This window comes from Macaca thibetana, chromosome 1, assembly GCF_024542745.1.
Source record: "Macaca thibetana thibetana isolate TM-01 chromosome 1, ASM2454274v1, whole genome shotgun sequence".
Classification (NCBI taxonomy): domain Eukaryota; kingdom Metazoa; phylum Chordata; class Mammalia; order Primates; family Cercopithecidae; genus Macaca; species Macaca thibetana.
In genome coordinates, this window is record NC_065578.1 from 215,866,513 (window position 1) to 215,887,221 (window position 20,709).

Genomic DNA, 20,709 nt, shown 5'->3' on the forward strand with positions numbered 1-20,709 from the left:
TAACTTTATAAATTACAGTACAAAATTTGCCACTTGTATTTTTCTCTCTGTAATGAAAGGGATCTTAGAGTCATAAGAAGTGTGAGGTGGTTCACACTTCAAAAAAAGCCTTCAATGACAATAGATTTCGGTTTTATTTATAGGTATATGTAAAATACATGAACTTTTTTTTATTCGATCTGTATATACAGAAAATGTGTTTCATTATAAAGGTGACTGATTTCTGTTAAAAATAAGAATTCAGAGTGCTATTAAGGCTTGTATAATTCTGATAAGGGAATTGCATAATCCTGGCAACTCTTCCTCTACATACAGAAAAAAGGCCTCTGATTTAAAACTTTAGGGATGGAGCAATTCCAATTGCAATTAGGTATGCAATATAGACATGGAATAGATTCTTGAAGCAAATGGAAGCTGAAGGAATTGTAGGGTGATGATTTATGATAGTCACCAGCTACATGTGCCTTTTGAGCACTTGAAATATAACCCAAATTGAGATGTGTTGTAAGTGTAATGTACACACTGGATTTCAAAGACTTAGTATGAAAAAGGAATGTAAAATATCTCTCTAATAATCGTTTTATACTGATTACGTGTTGAATAAAACTTAATATTATTAATTTTAAGTTTAATTTTAAGTTTAGTTTTAGTTTGTTTAGTTTTAATTAATTAAAAGCTAAAAATTATTAAAATTGATTTCACCCATTTCTTCTTGTGCTTTTAAAGTAGCTACTTGAACATTTTTAATTAATAGGAGGTGGCTTGAATTATATTGGACAGGGCTGCATTAGACGAATCTGATAATCCTGCGTTAGACAGGAGTTAAGAACCCTCCATTGCAGCAACATGACAAAACCTTGTCTCTACCCCAAAAATACAACAATTAGCTGGGCGTGGTGGCATGCACCTGTAGTCCCAGCTATTCGGGAGACTGAGGTGAGAGGATCACTTGAGCCTGGGAGGTCAAGGCTGCAGTAAGCCAAAAGTGCTGCACTGTACTCCAGAGACAGACCCTGTCTCAAAAAAAAAAAAAGAAAGAAAGAAATACTGGGTTTTGAAATTCCAATCTTTATTCTTATTTTAACTCTTTGTAAGTGAAAGAGTTACAGCCCATGTTCTTCAAGAGTTTTCATCCTACCAAAAAAAAACAGGTAAAGAGTATTAACTTCTCATCTTGTTTTACTGTCTTCAGATACTGAGCAAACCCTAACACATCCAGAGATGTGGGTAGAGGTCACTGATAGCCCCAATTTCAGCCCTGAGTTGCTGTCCAGGAAGGGAATTAGGCAGAAGGGTGAAGCTCCTGGCAACCCAGCTATGCCCTGACCATGTAGAGAATCCTCATATTTGAAGAATAAGTTAGTTTTAATATTCATACTTGGCCTCTTCCTCCACAGGTATTCCAGTAACAGCCCAAACTATCGCATTTTTAGTACCAGAAGTACTGTAAGTGTTGAATTTTTAATAAACTATAGTTAAGTATTAAATTTTTTGAACTTTAAAGCAGAGAGCAGAGTTAATCATATTGAGTTTTACAGTCATTGTCGCTCTTCCATTTCATTTCTTTCATCCCGTGTATTACCCTAACACAGGTCCCCTCCTTAATCCATGTCCTTAAATTTGCATGTAGCAAAAATAGTGTTGTTTTGAGTGTTTTTTGATTTACTATTCACAATGTGGTGTTATTATATAGGTAGGATAACCATTCAGTATACTTCCTAACCTCTTGAGAATGGGAGTGCTATTAATAATTATACAACAGGTATAAACTGGAACTGTCTAGACAAATCAGGATGTTTGGTCACACAAACTATAGACCTCATTCTCTATATTACTTTTTTTATTCAATACTTTCTACTTCATTTCTTCTTATTGCTGCCTAATTACTAGTGTAAATCAATTATATTTTATATACCCCTATTGCTGGACATATAGCTTCCTGCCATCACAAACAATACTGTAATGAGTGTCCTCTCTACAAGTCCTTTTATGTATCTGTATATCTGTGCAATCATTTACCTGCTATATGTAGCCAAATAGAGTTGCCTGGCCATGGGAAATACACTTAATTTAAGGAAGTTCTGCAAGATTGTTTCCAGAATGGCAGTTACAATTTATGTTCTCACTCAATGTACATCTTCACCAAAATTTGGTATTATTAAATTTCCTATTTTTTCCCAATCTCATTATTATCCAGTGATAGCTATTGCCGTTGTTACTTTCAATTCTTTGATGACTAGTGATTTTGAGCATCTCTTTGCGTATTATGCAGGCTTCTCCTTCTATTACCTGTTCATACCCTTTGCCCATTTTTTATTTAGTTTTCTGCCTTTTCTGATTAACACAGTGCTAGCTACATTGTATTCTAAAAGTTAATCAAATGTTGGTTTCAAAGATTCAGTTATCTCTTTCAAGTTTCTGTTAACTTTGTTTATGGATACTTTACTGGAAAAAAAAGCTAAATTTTGATGAGCCAAGTATCTCTCCTCCTTTGTCTTATGATTTAAACTTTTGGGGGCTCTATTTTTTTTGTTTGTTTGTTTTTGAGACAGAGTCTCAAAAAAGTGTTAATTTTCACAAACAAAAATCTGCTTAGATTTTGACTGGAATTGCACTTGGGGAGAACTGACACTGTTTTCATAGTAACTGGTATCATTATGATATTGAATCTTCCAATTCATGAAGAATGATGTAGCCCTCCAGAGTTGATCTCATTATCTTCTTCCTAACTTTAGTAGATTTTTTCTAATGTCTCCCAATTAAACAGATGCTCCCTTTTGGGCAGAGAGAGATACATTTCATTAAATTAACAAAGTATTCATTGGTTCCTAATTTATTGAATATGGTAAAAATAGTCACTATAAGTGATATTTATAGTGAATTGTGGAATGCCTTTTCACAGTCTACAGAAAAAAGTTTTATGAGTTTTCTCCTTAGACTTGTTATCATAGTGAATCATATTAATATATTCACTTATATTGTATCATCCTTGGATTTTGGAAAAACCCCACACAGTATCAATGTAGTATTTCAATATGCTTTCAGGGACTATTGTTACTATTTTATATGAGATTCTTTTATCAATATTCATACATGAGTTTGCTCCACAGAAGTGTATCTCAGTGGGGATACCACTGAAATTTTGAGCAGGAAAAGTTTTCATTGTGTGGAACTATCCTTTGCAGAACATCTTGCTTCCTTGGTTCCCAAACACTAAGTGACAGTGACAATCCTCAGGGATTCTGTAACCTAAGACACTCTTCCATATTTCCAGATGCTGTCTAAGGCAGGCAGAATCCAGCCAGTACACACTTGGATAGCATGCTGCCTGGTATTCGCTTGGAACTGTCAGTGCCTGTGCTGTACAACTTGTTAAATAGTTGTCATATTATCCTTGCCTTTAAGGGAGCATGTGGCAGTCAGGGGTCAGAGGACCACTCTAGATTTCAGCAGAAACCACTCTAGATTTCAAGCAGAAATTTATTTGTTACAGGAAATTAGGTGCTCACCAAACTGTTGGGAGGGCTAGGAAAGCAAGGGTCTTAGAAACCCCCACTAATTTTTTGGTTTCTCAATAGTCAAAAAATTGCTGTTGCCACCAGAGATCAGTACCCGGAGGAAATTTGTGTCCATGTCACAAATCTCTCCCAGTACCTAGTGGGGGATGGTGCTTAATAGAAATATAGGATAGAGGCCTTCCCCAAAACCACTTTTATCTTTGAAACCTGGACTTTTGGTACCACTGCTTGAGGAAGACAAATGACTTCCTCTTTTTCACAAGTTCCAGTCCACATCTGATTTTCAGAATGTAAATATCATTCAGAACCCTTGAGGAGGGTTTCCTGGTTTCCAGCTCCTGCAATCCAGGGATAGCCTAGAATTACGTAGGAGTAAATTATCATGGCTGAGAACACAATACACAAAAATGAATTCCTAGCACTGTATGGTGTCACCTGTAAATTAGAATCAGGAGTCTTTAGTTAATTTTTACTAAATAATTTCACAGTTTCTGTTGTGTTTTCTATCAGTGTTGTACTCCTTTTATAAAAAAATAAATATTTGTAATTTGAACCAGGCCCAGATGGTTTCATATGGGAATTCTACCACGTCTTTAAGAAGCACATCATTACAATGTTGTTTAAAATTTTCTAAAGTATAAAAAAGAAAGGTTGAAAAGACCTGAGGGGATATTTCACAAAAAAGGATATACAAATGACCAGTAAACTTATGAAAAATTCGTGAAATGTGAATTAAAATTACAGGGAGATGTAATTACAAACCAATCAGAATGCCTAAAATTAAAAAGACTGAAGATAACAAGGGGTGGTCAGAATGTAAAGCAATAGGAACGCTAATACACTACTAGAAGGAATGCAGGTTGGTATAACCACTTTGAAAACCTGTTTTCTATTATCCAATACTGTTGAATAGATACGTATCCTGTGACACACTAGTTTGACTCCTAGGTATACATCCAGCACCAGAAGACCTATATAGGAGTGGTTACAACAGCATTATTCCCAATCACTCCAGACTAGAAACAACCCAGAAGCATGTCAATCAGTAGTATAGAGGAATAAATGCGTTTCTGTGTATTCACATAGTGAGATACCACACGGCAGTGGAAATGAGTGCACTGTGTCCACGTGTTGACACAGAACAATATGGACGAATCTCACTATAGTGTGTGAAAGTAGCCATACAGAAAAGAACACATGCTGTATAAACTTTGTAATATTCAAAACCAGGCAAGAGGAATCTGTGTAATATATATTTGCTTTTACCACTTTGCTTTCAAATTTATTGCTATTCATTTGTTTAGAATCTTTGCTTACCATTTCAATCTCTGTTTGTAGCTATTTTATGTCTCTAATAGAATTTATTTGCACACTTTATCTTCCTTTCTTGGACAGTTTTGCCATGTGTTGGACCATTTTATTGTTTTTTCTTTTTTTTTTTTCTTTGAGACAAAGTCTCGCTCTGTCACCCAGGCTGGAGTGCAGTGCACGATCTCGGCTCACTGCAACCTCTGCCTCCCGGGTTCAAGTGATTCTTCTGCCTCAGCCTCCCGAGAAGCTGGGACTACAGGTGTGTGCCACCACGCCCCGCTAATTTTTTGTATTTTTAGTAAAGACAGGGTTTCACCACGTTAGCCAGGATGGTCCCGATTTCCTGATCTCGTGATCCACCCACCTTGGCCTCCCAAAGTGCTGGGATTGCAGGCGTGAGCCACCACGCCTGGCCTTATTGGTCTTTTTAAGAATCACCTTTTTAATCTCGATTTTTCTTTATTATTTTTGGCAGAAATGGTCCATCTTTAATTCATAAATGACCGCCAAAACAGTTATGTCATTTTAGAAATGCAAATTGGACCCTGGAGTTTGATTATCAGCAAAAAAGGTAGATAAAGGGCAAGTGAGTAATATTACAAAACCAATGATATTGCAGCTTGCTTGAAAGTGATATTAAGAGAAAGGAAGGGGCCTGATGTTGTGGCTCATGCCTGAAATCCCAGCATTTTGGGAGGCCAAGGCAGGTGGATTGCTCGAGCCCAGGAGTTTGAGACTAGCCTGGGCAACATGGTGAGACCCCATCTCTACAAATAATAATAATTAAATAGCAGGGCATGGTGGTGCATGCCTATAGTCCCAGCTACTCAGGAGGCTGAGGTGGGAGGATTGCTTGAGCCTGGCAGGGAGAGGCTGCAGTGAGCTATGATCATGCCACTGCACTCCAGCCTGGGTGACACAATGAGACTCTGTCTCTAAAAGAGAGAGAGAGAGAAAGGAAATATTGAATGTACAGAAGACTTCAGAGGTTTTCCATGACTCTTCTTGATGAAAAGCATGTCTAAAAAATCCTTCTCCACTCTGTGTAAATTGAAACAGTGTATCAGTTTTCTGTTTAAATAATACCGAATCACTTAAACATGAAGTTGGTAAGCATAGTGGGAACTTTCTGCAGGCACTTGACTACATTTAAGTTAATCATTGGGAAGGTTTATATGTAAGCTTGGCAGTTTCCACAGAATTTGTTTTGTGTTTTGAACTTACATCTTTGAAACTTTTGTAAGTGAAACATTTAAATATACATAAAATATAGAAATTAGCATAATTTAGACATACATAAAAGTATGGAGATTAAGTCCTTATATATCCGTTACTCAGCTCCAGTATTACAGCTTATGGCCATTCTTGTTTCATTGACTTTATCACCCACTTTCTTCCCTCCTGAATTATTTTGAAACTATTCCAGACATATCCTTTCATCCATAAATGTTTCAGTGTGTACCTTTAAATGATAAGACTCTTTTTAAAAATGACCACAGCCAGGGCAATAATGCAAGAAAATGAACTAAAAGGCACCCACTTTGGAAAGGGAAAGATAAACTATTTCTATTTTTAGATGACATGATCTTCTATATAGAAAGCCCAAGGAATGTAACAAAAAAACTATTAGAACTAATAAATTATTTTAACAATTTCGTATGGCAATTCATAGGAAATTGTAAATGGAAATTCAGGAGCACCAGAATAGACAAAACAGTCTTGAAACAGAAAAAGTGGAAGGAGTCACAGTTCTTGACATTTATACAATTGGTCGTTTGAATACTAAGCTTACTACAAAGCTGCAGTAATTGAGACAGTTTGGTACTGACATAGGATAGGAATATACATCAATACGATAGAATTGAGAGTTCAGAAATGAAACTTCCCATTTACAGTCAGTTGACTTTTGATAATGATACCAAGAGAATTGAATGGAAAAAGAATGGTACTGAAACAACTAGATATCTACATGAAAAAAATAAATGTGGACCCCACCTCAGACCACATCCAAAACTGTAACTCTGAATGGATCAAACACCTAAATATAAGAGCTAAAACTGTAAAACTTACAGAAGAAAACATAAGGGAGAATCCATGACCTTGGATTAGGCGATGGTTTCTCAAAAGCAGAAGCAACAAAAGAAAAAATAGATAAATTGGACATCATTAAAATTAAAATCTTTTGTGCTTCTAAGGACATCACAAGAAAGTGAAGACAATTCATAGGATAGGAGAGAAATTTTGTGAATCATATATCTTATTACGGACTTGTTTTTAGATGTATAAAGAACTACTATTGATATAATTTGGTAATAAAAATACAACCCAGTTTTTTAAATGGGCAAAAGATCTGAATTGTCATTTCTCCAAAGAAGATATCCAAATGGCCAGTAAGCACATCCCCATCAGGGAAATGGAAATCAAGTAGTAAGATACCACTTCACCCGCTCAGATGTCTGTAATCAAAAAGACAGATAATAACAAGTGTTTGTGGGGATGTGGAGAAATGGGAACTCTTACATTGCGGACAAATGTCAAATGGTGCAGGCACTTTAGAAAACAGCCTGGTGGCTCTTCAAACAGTTAAACATAGTGTTACCAACGTGTTCTGCAGATTGCACTTCCAGTTTTACATCCAAGAGAAACGAAAACATAATGTCCGCACAAAAACTAGCACATGAATGTTCATAGAAGCATTATTCATAATAGCCCCCAAGTGCAAACAATGCAAATGTTCAACAGCTAATGAAAGGATAAATAAAATGTAGTACATGTATATAATGGGACATTACTTGTCAATAAAAATGAATGAAGTACTTTTATGTGCTACAACATAGATAAGCCTTGCAAACATTACGCTAAGTGCAAGAAACGTTTCACAAAGGACCACGTGTATGATTTCATTCACATGAAATGTCCAGAATAGGCAAATGTGTAGAGACAGAAAGTAAGTTGGTGCCTGCCTAGGGCTGGGAGACAGGGCTAGGGTGGTAACCTCCGAGGAGTGTGGCAGTTCTTTTGTGGAGTGTTGAATATGTTCTAAAATTGATTACAGTAATAGTTGCAGAACTATATGAAGATACTAAAAACCATTGAATTGTACACTTTAAATGAGTGAATTGTATGGCATGAATTATATCTCAAAGTTGTTTAAAAAACCATAACCACAATACTAATTAGCACACCTAAAAATTAATAATCATTCCTTCGTGTCATCAAATATCTAGTCAGTTTTCAAATGACCAATTGTCATATAAATGTCATTTTCTGTTTGTTTATGTAAATCAAGATCCAGATAAGGTTTATATATTATGATTATATATTTCTTTAGTTTCTTTTGTAAAAGGCAAATTAGTTGAGGTAATTACATACAATGAAATTTACTCCCTTTAAGCATATTCATCACACTAGATGAGCCTTTGGCAATGCATACAGTTGCATTATCACTGTAGTAATGAAGATCTAGAACATTGACATCACCCCAGAAAGTTTCATCACACCTTTGCAGCCATGCTTGACCTTCCCCATCTTAGCCATTGGCAGCCACAAATCTATTTCCTGATCCTATAGTTTTGCATATTCTAGATAGTCATAGAAATGAAACCATAGTGTATATAGCCTTTTGGGGTCAGTTTTCTTTCACTTGACTTAGTGCTTTCAGATTCATCCATAATGTTGCATATATACGAACTTCATTCCTTTTTATTGCTGAGTATTCCTTTGCATTCTTATGCCACCATTTGTCCATTCTCTTGTTGATGGCCATTTGGGTTATTTCCAACTTAGAGCTATTTCAGATGAAACTGCTGTGGACATTCATGTACATATGTGGGGACATATATTTTTATTTTGGTTAAATACCTAGGAATGGGATTACTGTGTTAGAAGGCAGTGATATGTTTACAGCAAATAAGAAACGACACAACAGTTTTCTTCTTTTTCTTTTCTGAGACAGACTCTTACTCTGTTGCCTAGGGTGGTGTGTGTGGCACGATCATGGCTCTCTGCAACCTCGAATTCCTGGACTCAAGCGATCCTTCCACCTCAGCCTCCTGAGTAGCTGGGACTGCAGGCATGCACCACCACACCCAGCTAATTTTATTTTATTAGAGACAAGGTCTTGCTGTGTTGCCCTGGCTGGTCTCAAACTCCTGAGCTCAAGTAGTCCTCCCATCTCAGCCTCTGAAAGTGCCGGGATTACAGGCATGAGCCACTGCACCTGGCCCACGACTGTTGTCTGAAGTAGGTGCACCATTTGCATTCCCACCAGCAGCAGAGGAGAGTTCTCATTGTTCTGCATCTTGAATACGTTTTGGCTTGAATTCTACCTTATCTCATATCAGAGTCACAATTCCTGCTTTTATGTTGTGGTTTTTGTTTTTTGGTTTTTTTTTGGACAGGACCATTTTTCTGGTATACTTTTGCCCATGGCTTTTAAAAAAATTTTGTAAGAGTTAACAGACTTTATTTTTTAGAGCAGTTTTAGGTTCATAGAAAAATGGGCAAACAGTATAGAAAGAGCCCATAAAACCTCCCCATTTTGCCCTATTACTAACATCTTGCATTGGTGTCCTTCGTTTCTTAAAATTGATGAGCCAATATTGATACATCATTATTAACTAGAATCTGTAATTTACGTTAGTGTCCGCTCTTTGTGTGGTACATTCTGTGAGCTTGGAGAAATGTTTAATGACGTGTTTCTACCATTATAGTATCACACAGAGTAGTTTCACTGCCCTAAAAATTCTCTCTGCTCTGCCTTTTTCAGTCCTCCCTCTCCCTAGCCCCTTACGTCTTTTAACTGTCTCTGTAGTTTTGCCATTTCCAGAATGTCATTTAGTGGGAATCAAACAGTATGTAACCTTTTCAGATTGGCTTCTTTCACTTAACAATACACATTTAAGTTTCCTCCATGCCTTTTCATGGCTTGATAGCTCGTTTCATTTCAGCACTGAGTAATACTCTATTGTCTGGATCTACCATAGTTTATCCATTCACCTAGTGAAAAATATCCCAGTTGCTTCCCAGTTTGGGCAATTATACATAAAGCTGCTGCAAACGTTCGTGTGCAGGTTTTCATGTGGACCTCATTTGGGTAAATACCGAAAAGTGCAATTGCTAGATATATGGTAGGAGTATGTGTAGTTTTCTAAGAAATTGCCAAACTGTCCTCCAAGATGGCCATGCGATTTTACACTATCACCAGCCATGAATGACAGTGCCGTTGCTCCACGTCTTCACCAGCATTTGGCGTTGTTAGTGTTTTGGATTTTTGCAATTCTAATAGGTGTGTTGTGGTATCTCGTTGCTTTAATTTGCTGTTCCCTGATGACATACAATATGGAGAGTCTTTTCTTTCTCTTTTTTTTCTCTTTCTTTTCTTTCCTTTTCTTTTCTTTCTTTTTTTTTTTTTTTTTTTTATTATACTTTAAGTTCTAGGGTACATGTGCACAATGTGCAGGTTTGTTACATATGTATACATGTGCCATGTTGGTGTGCTGCACCCATTAACTCGTCATTTACCTTAAATATATCTCCTTATGCTATCCCCCCCCCCCCCCCCGACCCCATGACAGACTCCAGTGTGTGATGTTCCCCTTCCTGTGTCCAGGTGTTCTCATTGTTCAATTACCACCTATGAGTGAGAACATGCGGTGTTTGGTTTTCTGTTCTTGCGATAGTTTGCTGAGAATGATGGTTTCCAGCTGCATCCATGTCCCTACAAAGGACACAAACTCATCCTTTTTTAGGGCTGCATAGTATTCCATGGTGTATATGTGCCACATTTTCTTAATCCAGTCTGTCATTGATGGACATTTGGGTTGATTCCAAGTCTTTGCTATTGTGAATAGTGCCGCAATAAACATATATGTGCACGTGTCTTTATAGCAGCATGACTTATAATCCTTTGGGTATATACCCAGTAATGGGATGGCTGGGTCAAATGGCATTTCTAGTTCTAGATCCTTGAGGAATCGCCACACTGTCTCCCACAATGGTTGAACTAGTTTACAATCCCACCAACAGTGTAAAAGTGTTCCTGTTTCTCCACATCCTCTCCAGCACCTCTTGTTTCCTCTCTTTGTCACCTGTATATGATCTTTGGTGAGGTGCCTGTTCAGATCTTTTGCCCATTTTTAAAGGTGGGTTTTCATTTTCTTATTGTGGAGTTTTAAGAGTTTTTTTGTGTATTCTGGATACCAATCTTTTATCAGATATGAGTAACTTTGCAAATATTGTTTCCCAGTCTGTTGCTTGTCTTTTCATTCTCTTTACAGTGTCTTTTACAGAGCAGAAGTTTTAATTTTAATGAAGTCCAATTTATCAAACTTTTTTTTTGATTTTTGCTTTTTGGGGCATATCTAAGAAGTTGGTGGCAAACCCAAAGTCACCGAGGTTTTCTCTCATTACTTTAGTCTTTCTAGGTCACTGTTTTCTTCTGGTATTTCTTTCGAACAGCATGCATTGGGTCTTGCTGTGTGAGTTAAGCCCATTCACATTTAATTATATAACATGTCTTTGGTCTCAATTCTCATATTAGTTTATCTTAGGTGTGTTATATTTACTGTTTCTTTCTCTTCCGGATTCTTTTCTTTAAAAAGATTGTCTTTCTATATTTAGAAAGGTTTGTATCTTTGTTTTAGTGGTTACCTTTGTGCTTATACCTTTTGAACATGTTTGGTGCCCTGCTCTTTTATTTACTCTTTTACTGCCTGGTTTCTTTCTTTTTTTGCTTTTTTTTTTTTTGTTTGTATGTTTTGTTTTTTTGTTTTTTTGAGATGGAGTCCCACCCTATCGCCCGGACTGGAGTGCAATGGCATGATCTCGGCTCACTGCAACCTCCGACTCCCAGGTTCAAGCAATTCTCTTGCCTCAGCCTCCTGAGTAGCTGGGATTACAGGTGTCCACCACCAAGCCCAGCTATTTTTTTGTATTTTTAGTAAAGACAGGTTTTCACCATGTTGGCCAGGGTGGTCTCAAACTCGTGATCTCGTGATCTGCCTGCCTCCGTTTCCAAAGTGCTGGGATTACAGGTGTGAGCCACCGCACTCAGCTTACTGCTTAACAACCAGGCAATGATCTTATTCTACTTTCTTTTTTCATTCTTTTGCGTATTTTTTAGTCAATGATCTTATTCTACTTTCAATGATCTTATTCTATGTTCATTTCAGTTTTTCAATTTCGTGTATTATTCTTTAATTATAGAATATTATTATAAGAAGATTATCATCCCTTAATTATAGTTCCTGTTATTGCTGTGTTCCAAATATTTTGGTTTTCTTCTTCAGGATCTCCAGATACTGTATTGGATTTTATAGTCCCCCATGTATCTGGATGTACAGATACATCCAATGTATATTGGATTTTCTGTGCCTGTCTTTCATATTTGTTGCTTACTCTTAAATCACTTAATCATTTTTTAATTGCTTCTTCTTCTTCTTTTTTTTTTTTTTTTTTTTTTTTTTTTTTTTTTTTTTTTTTGGAGACAGGGCCTTGGTCTTGCTCTGTCATCCAGGCTAGAGTGAAGTGATGCAATCACAGCTTAGTGCAGCCTTTAACGCCTGGACTCAAGTGATCCTCCCACCTCAGCCTCCCCAGTAGCTGGGACTACAGGTGTGTGCCACCACACCCAGCTAATTTTTAAATTTCTTATAGAGAGGGGTCTCCCTATGTCGCCCAGGCTGGTCTTAAACTCCTGGGCTTAAGTGAGTTTTACTATTGGTTGCTGTATTGTTGTCCAGTGTTTTTGGGGACTATCCTAATTGTTCTTTCTGTGTTTATTAGGAAATTTAAATAGATTTTAAACACTACATCCCCAAAGCCCCTTCCCAATGCTCTTTCATTTGTTTTCTTTTATAAATTTCTACTTATATCCTTCCTTTTATTTGGGGGGATTTTCTCTATTGTCCTTTTATTATCATCTTACACTGAAAACAGAGTTTATTCACTTTCAAATTATCTTATCTAGAGCCTTCTTTTTTTTTTTTTTTTTTTTTCCATCTCATTCTGTCACCCAGGCTGGAGTGCAGTGGTGCGATCTCGGCTCACTGCAGCCTCCTCCTCCCGGGTTCAAGCAATTCTTCTGCCTCAGCCTCCTGAGTAGATAAGATTACAGGCATGTGCCACCACGCCTGGCCAATTTTTGTATTTTTAGTAGAGACAGGGTTTTGCCATGTTGGCCAGGCTGGTCTGGAACTCCTGGCCTCAAGTGATCTACCTGCCTTGGCCTCCCAAAGTGCTGGGATTACAGGCATGAGCCACCGCACCTGGCCACAATTTTTGTTTGTTTGTTTGTTTGTTTTGTTTGTTTGTTTTTTGAGAAGGAGTCTCGCTCTGTTGCCAGGGTGGAGTACAGTGGTGTGATCTCAGCTCACTGCAATCTCCAACTCCCTGGTTGAAGCGATTCTCCTGCCTCAACCTCCTGAGTAGCTGGGATTACAGGCGCATGCCACCACACCCAGCTAATTTTTGTATTTTTAGTAGAGACGGGGTTTCACCATGTTTGCCAGGATGGTCTCGATCTCCTGACCTCGTGATCCGCCTGCCTCAGCCTCCCAAAGTGCTGGGATTATAGGCGTGAGCCACCACGCCTGGCCATACCACAGATTTTTATAATATTAAATGCTTTTACTGTTTATTCATAAACATTTTATACTTTATGATTTTGCTTATGAATGATTTAGAAGTAGGGTTTTTTTGTTTGTTTTTTTAAAGACTCCAAATATCTTAGGATTTTTTTTCTGGCTAACTTTATGAGAAATTCTAATTTTATTTCACTAATATCAAAAGGCATTGTATATGTGATAGTAATTCTTCAAGATTGGTTAAAACTTTCCTTGTAAATGTGGTCAGTTTTGGCAATTGTTCTATGTGAGATTGCAAATGATGTATATATTTTATATTGCTTAATTTTAGGGGCTGGGTACAGTGGCTTATGTCTGTAATCCCAGCACTTTGGAAGGCTGAGGTAGGAGGACTACTTGAGGCCACGAGTTTGGGACAAGCCTGGTCAACATAGTGAGATCCTGTCTCTATTTAAAAAAAAAAATTAAAAAGGAAAAACTTTTTAGGAATGTATATAGTTTTAACATACATATCATAAACTTACTAATTATATTTTTTAAGTCTTTGACTACGTTTCCCTCCCCTCCCCAAGTTTATTTAATCTGAGAAAAGTGTATTTAAAAATCTACCACTGTATTTATGGCTTTTGAAATTTCTTCTAGCAATTCTATCAAATTTTGCTTAATATATTTCAAAGTTATGTTTTATCTTCTCATGAATTTTTCTGTTTTTTTTTCTTATACACTATCCTATAATATGAAATCTGTGAAACGGTTTACCACCTGTTATAATCTCCATTTTCCGAGTTAAAACACCAAAGTAATCTTCATATATTATGTACGTGTATATAATTTTGTGTCACAAATATAAGAAGGTAAAATTGGGTTCCAGCTCTGGTGGAAGAAGAGGAATAGTGCTGAAACTAAGACTGATAATGTTAGAAAGTGGATTGGTATACTTCAGGAGGAGAAAGAAAGAACTTCTAAATGAAAGAATAGAGAGGCAGGAAAAAAAGTAGCTTTAGAAATAAGAAAAAGGTGATGAAAGTTTTGTTAATAGTCAGTAATGTGTAAATAATAGAATCTCAGAATTAAAAGTGACTTGTTTTTAAGCGAAGGATCATTTCTCATTTGTCTTTTTTTTTTTTTTTAATCCCCAGAACCTACCAGAGTGTCAGTCCCTTCTTAGATACATAATAGAATATTTCTTTTTTTTTCTTTTTTTTTTTTTTTTTTTGAGATGGGATTTTGCTCTTGTCACCCAGGCTGGAGTGCAGTGGTGCAATCTCAGCTCACTGCAACCTCCACCTCCTGGGTTCAAGCGATTCTCCTGCCTCAGCCTCCTGAGTAGCTGGGATTACAGGCGTGTGCCACCACGCCCAGCTAATTTTTGTATTTTTAGTAGAAACGGGGTTTCACCATGTTGGCCAGGCTGGTCTCAAACTCATGACCTCAGGTGATCCTCCTGCCTCGGCCTCTCAAAGTGCTGGGATTACAGGCATGAGCCACCGCATACGACCAGTGGATTATTGCTGAAGTAAATAAAATTAAAAGTTTATAGTTTTTTGGAATGACTGCTAAAGTGTCCCAGATGGGTTAAGTTACCTTTTCTTTGTCACATTACTTTGTACAATTTAAAGGAAATTGAATTTTAGTTATTCTTTCTTTTAGGATCCAGAAAATTGAATCCTACAACTGAACCCTAGGGTGAAAATTTTGAATCACATTTTGTTTTCTTTTTTAGATTAAGTTAGAGTATGAAGGAACATTATTTACTGAGTGGAGTGTGCCAGAAATTTGTTTTGTGCTAAATAAAAGGTAAGATTTATGTCATGAATATCAATGTGTGTGTATATTTTTTAATTCATTCACACAATGTGAACATTCAGATTCAAGGCTGTGATTTAATGTAAATTTTCTTTCATTAAGTAGACATGAAAAGCAAGACGAAATCAGGTTGAATATAGTATAGAAGTAAAATATTGCAAATATTTAAAAATATCTCTTATCAGCATACAATTGAAGTTTCTAGGCTTAAAAAATAGTAAGGGAATTTTATTAATCTCATATGCACCTGTAATTATTCTTTCCCATCTTTTTAAACACTAGCTCACCCAGGACAGAATTGCGTTGTTCCTCACCTGGTATTCATGCTATAAAACCAATCGTTACTGGCCCAGTAAGTTGATATTAATCATATGTTGTTAAGTCTTGAATAATCATCCTGTTATCCTGTTATATTTTATTTTGCCTTTCTTTTGAGCTTTTCAATCTAATTTAACCTGTTTTAAATAGTATTAATCATAACTATAAACAAGCCCTAAAGTTATTCTCCGAATGTCCATTTTTAGGTATAGCTCATGTTAAATTCTAAATTATAAAATTACATACAATTTTTATCTTCGTCTTTTTATTAGTAAGTATGTTCAAGTTCATAGCCACCACCTTAATGATAACAGGACTCTCAGATGAGTGGATCTCCTGTCATACACTCCTATGACAACGCCTAGGATTAAGAGTAATTTCTAGCAGATTTATTTTTACTCCACTGCATTGTCTTCAACTGAAGAAAGCATGTGAATGCAAATGAATTCGAATGAGGTTGAGTCTCTCTAGTTTACCAAAAACACGCAAAGACAAAGTAAAGCATTTTAAGACACTGGCGTTTTAATAATTCATAACAAATACTGGCTACATACCTCACAGCTGGTGTTCCCGCACAAGCGCGCCTGAAGCTGCAGTTTTACAGACGCCACGTCACCAATCCTGCCTTTACTTTGAGGCTTGTGCCTTCTCTTTAATTAAAAAGCTTTATTGTCAAGGCACGAGTAGACAGAGCTATGTGAGAGAGGCCAGATGAATATTAATTCCTTTTTCAGTCCTTATAGAGTGAAACATACTTGAATTTGTCTCTTTGAGTCTATGAGTATTTGCCAGTTTCAAGAACACAATTCATGCTGGGCATGGTGGCTCACGCCTGTAATCCCAGCACTTTGGGAGGCCAAGGTGAGCGCATCACCTGAGGTCAGGAGTTCAAGACCAGCCTGGCCAACATAGTGAAACCCTGTCTCTGCTAAAAATACAAAAATTAGCTGGGCGTGATGGCAGGCGCCTGTAATCCCAGCTACTCGGGAGGCTAAGGCAGGAGAATCGCTCGAACCCGGGAGGTGGAGGTTGCAGTGAGCTGAGATCGCACCACTGCACCCCAGCCTCTGTCTCAAAAAGAGAAAAAAAAAAAAACCACAACACAATTCATGAGGAAGTAAGGGACTCCTTTTCCTTTTGTTTCATTTTTGTTGTTGTTGTTGTTTTTGAGATGGAGTTTTGCTCTTGTCGCCCAGGCTGGAGTGCAGTGGCATAATCTTGGCTCACTGCAACCTCTGCCTCCTGGGTTCAAGCAATTCTCCTGCCTCAGCCTCCCAAGTAGCTGGGATTACAGGCATGTGCCACCACACCCAGCTAATTTTGTATTTTTAGTAGAGACAGGGTTTCTCCATGTTGGTCAGGCTGGAGTCGAACTTCTCACCTCAGGTGATCCACCTGCCTTGGCCTCCCAAAGTGCTGGGATTACAGGTGTGAGCCACCGTGCCCGGCCACATCTGACTTTTGAAAAGCACTCAGTTGTAACAACCAAAAGCATCTCTAGGCATTACCAAAAGTCCCTGGGGAGCAAAATTACCCCACTGAATGAGAAAATTAGTTGAATTGTATTTCAGTGAGGAAGACAAATGTAATAAAAATGATAAAGATGGCAAGATATAGATAAATATTTAAATATATATTTAAATTTTATTCTGAAATTTTTCTTCCTCTGATCTTAGATAAGTAACTTAGTTCCTGTGTGACTTTTATGCCTATATCCATATTTGCATTTGATTTAATGTTAATATATCACAGTTTCGTTTGCATTTTCTTTTAGGATGAAGAAGAACGCAATTTATTTGTGGACAGTTCTCACACTTGCTTTCTGTGGTACTATAGAGTTAGGTAAGTAATGCAGTACTGAATAGGTAATTATGCTTTTAAAGAGTATTTCCCTTCAGCTTTTAATTAACCACAAATAGATTATCTATATTATGGTTTCCATACAACTTTCTTTTTTTTTTTTTTTTGAGACGGAGTCTTACTCTGTCGCCCAGGCTGGAGTGCAGTGGCTGGTTCTCAGCTCACTGCAAGCTCCGCCTCCCGGGTTTACACCATTCTCCTGCCTCAGCCTCCCGAGTAGCTGGGATTACAGGTGCCCGCCACGTTGCCCGGCTAGTTTTTTTGTATTTTTTTAGTAGAGACGAGGTTTCACCGTGTTCGCCAGGATGGTCTTGATCTCCTGACCTCGTGATCCGCCCGTCTCGGCCTCCCAAAGTGCTGGGATTACAGGCTTGAGCCACCGCGCCCGGCCACCATACAACTTTCATTCACCAACCAAGCTATTCTCAAATACACTGCCAAAGAAATACTGAAGAACAAATAGTAAAATTAAGAGCAGCACTATTTTAGCACATACTGTGTCTACATGTTTCTACTTTAATATAAATTCTTTCTTAATTTTTATAATAACCACATAAATGTAAGTCTTTATAGATGTGGAAGCATAAGCATGGATGGGTCAAACAATTTGGAAAAAATACAATGCTACTAAAAGATAGCATTGAGATTTGACTCTGGTTTTTCAGTCTATAGGGCTCTTCTATTATATGCATTTCAGAAATACCGTGTTTGTATTAGATAGCTTTTCAAACTCATGACAAAATGAAGGTAACTGAATATAAGAAGGGAAAAAGTGGTACACAAATACATTATTAACTGCATAGAAATCATTCAATAAGTTTAAAAAGTATCAGTGATTCGGAATATGCTTTAGTATCATGGTCATGGCAACATCCTAAGCACTGTGTAGGATATAAGGAACTATAGTATGTGGATCCTGACCTCAGGATGCCTGGAAAGTACTTACTTCATTTTATCCACTTCACGTTTATTTCCTTGGGGAAACTGTTCCTCCCTATTCTGTGATAGTATTGTTAATTTCATGTGATGTATATGGTCTAACTCTACAAACCCACATTTCCTTGGTTACAGTTATTAGTTGAGGATTGGCACATACACGATCCAGGCAGAACCAATCAGAATACTCATGTCTTCAGTAAAGCATGGTTGTTGTTGATAGTTTTATTGTCCTGGTCCACATAGTCCCTTAAAGTCGGATGGTTCTGCAGTTTATGTGGAATTTTTGGATTGGACATCCTGAGCTAGATTGTAAGTCCGAATAATACCTCGGTTTCAGCAAACCCCATGGGAGTACACATTAACCCAGTCGCCTCTCACTCACTGCCACTTTCCCAGAGTCTTATTGAGAAGCAGGGAGGATCGAGTCTCTGCCACTCATGAAACTGGCAGGCTTCTGTCCTTGTTGGCAGTTTCAGAAATACCAATCACCAGCTTTTCCTCTATGGGTTCTGAACCAGTTGAGAAATAGACAAGGGCAAGTTTGGGGATAACAAACCCTGGTAGAGGCCAGGCACAGTGGCTCATGCCTGTAGTCCCAGCTACAAAGGAGGCTGAATTAGGAGAATCACTTGACCCCAGAAATTTGAGGTTACTGTGTCAAGGTTATAGTGAGCTATGATTGTGCCACTGTACTCCAGCATGGTGACAGAATGAGACTCTGTCTCATAAAATAAAATAATAGGCCGGGCACGGTGGCTCACACCTGTAATCCCAGCATTTTGGGAGGCCAGGGCGGGTGGACCTGAAGTCAGGAGTTCAAGACCAGCCTGAACAAGATGAAACCCCATCTCTATTAAAAATACAAAAAAAAAATCAGCCATACGTGTTGGCAGGCACCTGTAATCCCAGCTATTAGAAAGGCTGAGGGAGGAGAGTCACTTGAACCTGGGAGGCGGAGGTTGCAGTGAGCTGAGATCACGCCACTGCATTTCAGTCTTGGCAACAAGAGCAAAACTCCATCTCAAAAATAAATAAATATATATATATATATAAAAGAAAATATTTCTGGTAGAGTTGAATTGTAAAAAAGGACCTGCTCCTTTGGCCAAATGGGCTACTTTCTATTCTCCCAAGTAGAGCTCTTGGGAACCGCCAGAGAAGATAATCTGTTGCAATAAGACTGTATGTGTGTGTCCCACCCTGTTTACCCCCAAATTTTTATGCTGCAACCTAATCCCTGATGTGATGGTATCTGGAGGTTGCACCATTGGGAAGTGGTTAGATGATGAGGGAGCAGTCCTTATGAATGGGATTAGTGCTCTTACAGAAGAGACCCCAAAGAGTTCCTTTTTCCCTTCCATCATGCGAGGACCCGGTGAGAAGATAGCACCTTGATCTTTGGACTTTGCAGCCTCCAGACTATGAGAAATAAAGGTTTGTTGTTAAAGCCACCCAGTCTATGGTATTTTTGTTATAGCAGACCAAACTAGGACATCTGCCAAGAAGCATTGAATGGATTACCAATTTCATTTACACACATTAAGACCTAAGAGCTAGGGCTGAAAGAGATGGGCCTCCAGGCTACCCTGATCTTGATATGTTTTCTCCTTGTAAGTAAGAACAGAAGGAAAAGCACCTAGTCTAAAAGCACTAACCAAAAGGTTAGTCCAAAAGAGAGAACTCCGTAGGGACTAAGAGTTTTTCTGTAATATATATTGTTTTCTGTAATATATATTGTAAGAATTTTCAGTCTGTCACCTGTAAAAATATCAATTAAAGAATAATAATGAGGCCTAGCGTGGTGGCTCATGCTTTTAATCTCAGTGTTTTGGGAGGCCACGGTGAGAGGATTGCTTGAGCCCAGGAGTTCAAGAGCAGCCTGGGAAACAGCAAGACTTGTCTCTACAAAAAATAGAGAAAATTTGCTAGGCATGGTGACTTGCATCTGTAGTCCCAACTACTTAGGAGGCTGAGATGGGAGGATCACTTGAGCCCAGGAGTTCAAGACCATCCTGGGAAACACAGCAAGACCTGTCTCTACAAAAAACATTAAAAAGTTGTCAGGCATGATGACTTGCATCTGTAGTTCCAACTACTTGCAAGGCTGAGGTAGGAGGTTCGCTTAAGCCCAGGAGTTTAAAGCTACTGTGAGCTATGATTGCACCACTGCACTCCAGCCTCCATGTCAGAGCAAGACCCCATCTCTAGAAAAAATAAAAATAAAAACAAAGTAATAATAATTAATGGCTAGAAAGATTACATAAAGAATTAAAAGGATAGTAATGAAATCAGTACCCACATGTGTATTACCCAAATCAAGAAATAGAACATCACACCTCTTTATGCCCTACCAACACCTCTTTATGCCCTAC

At 37.8% G+C, this 20,709-nt stretch overlaps 1 protein-coding gene and 1 pseudogene across 6 annotated transcripts in view; both read left to right on the forward strand.

Moving 5' to 3' along the window:
* LOC126951160 (40S ribosomal protein S2-like) overlaps window positions 1–20,709 on the forward strand; it is a 375,530-nt pseudogene that overhangs the window by 87,217 nt on the left and 267,604 nt on the right. The gene's annotated exons all lie outside the window — the stretch shown is intronic.
* CATSPERE (catsper channel auxiliary subunit epsilon) overlaps window positions 1–20,709 on the forward strand; it is a 185,924-nt gene that overhangs the window by 11,162 nt on the left and 154,053 nt on the right. For 4 of the 5 annotated variants that reach the window (XM_050784989.1, XM_050784983.1, XM_050784982.1 and 1 more), the window contains 4 exons: window positions 1,398–1,446; window positions 15,138–15,211; window positions 15,503–15,572; window positions 17,313–17,380. Coding sequence is in view for 3 of the 5 variants with exons in the window: in XM_050784983.1 (XP_050640940.1) it covers window positions 1,398–1,446; window positions 15,138–15,211; window positions 15,503–15,572; window positions 17,313–17,380 (261 nt within the window). In the remaining 2 variants the exon portion in view is untranslated. The other variant, XM_050784994.1, reaches the window with a different exon arrangement.